Source organism: Montipora foliosa, chromosome 1 (genome assembly GCF_036669935.1).
Source record: "Montipora foliosa isolate CH-2021 chromosome 1, ASM3666993v2, whole genome shotgun sequence".
Classification (NCBI taxonomy): Eukaryota; Metazoa; Cnidaria; class Anthozoa; order Scleractinia; family Acroporidae; genus Montipora; species Montipora foliosa.
This window is the reverse complement of record NC_090869.1, coordinates 46,008,737-46,011,283: the sequence shown is the minus strand read 5'-3', so window position 1 is coordinate 46,011,283 and position 2,547 is coordinate 46,008,737. Positions and strand designations below refer to the sequence as shown.

The following is a 2,547-nucleotide window of genomic DNA, read 5'->3' as shown; positions in this document are numbered from 1 at the left end:
TAATTATTATATTCCTATAGCTAAAAACTCATGTTTATAGTTCTCAAAGATCATTTTAAAAAGATTTCATTAAAATTGTGTTTTAAATCACTACGGTACACCTTGATTCCCACAATTACAATTAAACCATATTTCAATTAATATTAGTCTCTTTGTATTAAAAAAATTGGGAATCGTAGCTTCTTTTTGGTTTTAAAATTTAAAATTTAAAACTCAACATAATAAAACATCAAGTGGAGTTCACGCACATAGAGAAAGTAATGTCACGCAACCCTAGAAAGCTTAGATTGTAACAAAGACCTAGTTGTTAGTGGCATTGTTCTGCATCATACTGATCATGGCCCCCATAAATTGTGTCATCATCTCCACTTGTTGCTTGTGCGAATCTTGCCTCTTCTCGATCGCTTCTGTCATTCGCGCACCTTGTTCAGTGACTGACTTAAGGATCTTGGCTTGCACTTGGCTTTCTTCGTCTAGCTCTTGCCCTTGCTGTTCTGCTGTTGGAGCTCGCCTTTTCTTATGCTGCCTTCTCAGCTGCTTGCTTGCAACTGCAACATTTCCATCATCGTTTGCTTTCGAATTTCTTTCTTTCAAGGGGGGAGACTCTTCAGCAGAGCTGGGTGGATTGGACGTTTTCACGGCTGAAGAAGAGCTGGATTCTGTGGACAGAGAACCTGCCTGAGCCACATGCTGGAACGTCACAACATCCCGGTTTCCTAACACTGCATCCAGCTCATCGTAAAAGGGTGATTTCCACAGGGATCCACCAGACTGCTTTCTATTGCAGTCGTTCTTTTCTTTATATCGCTCCACCAGGTACTTTATTTTCCGTTTACACTTGTCAACAGAACGATTCTTCCCAAACTTTTCGTTAAGCTCTCGGGTGATAATGTCCCAGTACTTTCTTGAGTCTTTACTTTCCAGACGATCGTAGTATTCCACCCACAAATTGACTAAGTACTTCTCCTCTTCTCTAGTCAATGTTTCACACTGTTTCCTCTTCTGTGCAGCAGCTGCAGAGGCATCGGCAATAGAAGAAGTAGGTTCGGGGGAAATAGACCTTGAACTTGGTTCTTCGTTTATGATCTGGCTTGGAAAAATTTGGGAGACATAATAGTTAAATGAACTCCCTCTCTATTCCTGTTCATCTGTCAGTAATGTCATGTACGGCCCAATGCCAGCTGCTCCTTGAAACTGCTGAAAATCGAACTTTTGGTACGGAAAGTGAGCAAAATTTTCCCTGTCCATGCTTGTTGCACTGAAGTACTTTTCAGTTTGGCACGCTTTTGAATTAACATGAGACCATGGAAGAACCCTTAATGGTTTCATGTCTCACCAGCTCCTGACGCTTGCTAAAAGGAAACACACTTAAACAATATTTTTATCTTAACCTACATTTCTTAAGCTTTCTTCTGACTTATAGTTTGCTAGGATCTTATTGCAACAAGCGCGCGAACGAATTTTTCCCGAAGGACACCCGCTAAGGTGGGAAGTAACCTTAAGGATTATGACTCTTTTGCCTGTCAGAGAGACTACCAAAATATCATTTGGAATGATAAGGAGAAGCAGGAATGATTTTTATTCAAGATTTAATTTTCAATTTAAATATCAAAGGCTCATTTAGCCACTGGTCACACAAGATTATCAAAATTAATTTTTTAAAATGGTCTGGCCTTCCACATTATTTTAATAGCGTCTCTTTCAAAAAATGCTTCTCTTTGCAAATATACAGCCTCTCCCTAATTTTCAACTGACAAAAACATTTTTGATGTCAGGAAAAAGAAATCAAAGGACTATTATTCGTTACTTGTACCCAAAAATGCGCACTTTCCTAATATCATTCCCAACTTACAGAGTAACTTTACCTTCTTTATTGATCAGCTGCAACAAATCTTCGCTCTACCACACTCTGTTGTACTCGAATCATGTGAAAGGATTTCAGTTTAAAGTGATCAACTCTATTTTTAAAGTCTCTGCTTACGAGCCAGAAGGCCCATCAGGCAGTGCTTATCTCCGTTCCGTTTCCATAGCATGAAGCGACTAGGAGTTGAAACCCCATCACCTTTAGTAAATCAGTAAATTACATACATGTATTCCTCCTACAAATTTCACAATACATCTAAAGTTATTGTGGGTATCAGCCCATTTCTTTCACAGCTGCGGGTTGGAAATACTTCTGACAAACATATTGTTAAAGAATCAGGACTGCTAGATCTTCTAGAGTGTGGAGACAGTATTATGGCTGATAAGGGATTTCACATCAATGATTTACTTAAGCCACTAAACGTCACCCTTAATATGCCCCTCAAAAGGGATTCCAACCATCAGCTGACAAGGAAAGAGGTTGAAGAAACAAGAAGAATTGCCGCTGTGCGCATCCATGTGGAAAGGAAGATGGAACAAATTTAAAATTTTAGGATTTTACAGGGGATTGTACCTGCTACAGAATGGAATAATGAAAATAATATTGTACTTATATGTGCTACCTTAAACTAACCTCAAGTCTCCTTTAGTTAAATAAGTCTAAATGTAGGGCACAAAGTAAAG

The 2,547-nt window shown here is 38.8% G+C and overlaps 1 protein-coding gene across 1 annotated transcript in view; it reads right to left on the bottom strand.

Annotated features, from left to right (window-relative positions):
• Positions 1-300: 300 nt before the first annotated feature.
• LOC137969834 (uncharacterized) overlaps positions 301-2,547 on the bottom strand; it is a 5,145-nt gene continuing 2,898 nt past the window's right edge. The window contains exons 2-3 of the mRNA XM_068816215.1: positions 2,498-2,523; positions 301-1,090 (exon numbers count right to left, since the gene is read on the bottom strand). Of these exons, the coding sequence (XP_068672316.1) occupies positions 301-1,090; positions 2,498-2,523 (816 nt within the window). The remainder of the gene's footprint in view (positions 1,091-2,497; positions 2,524-2,547) is intronic.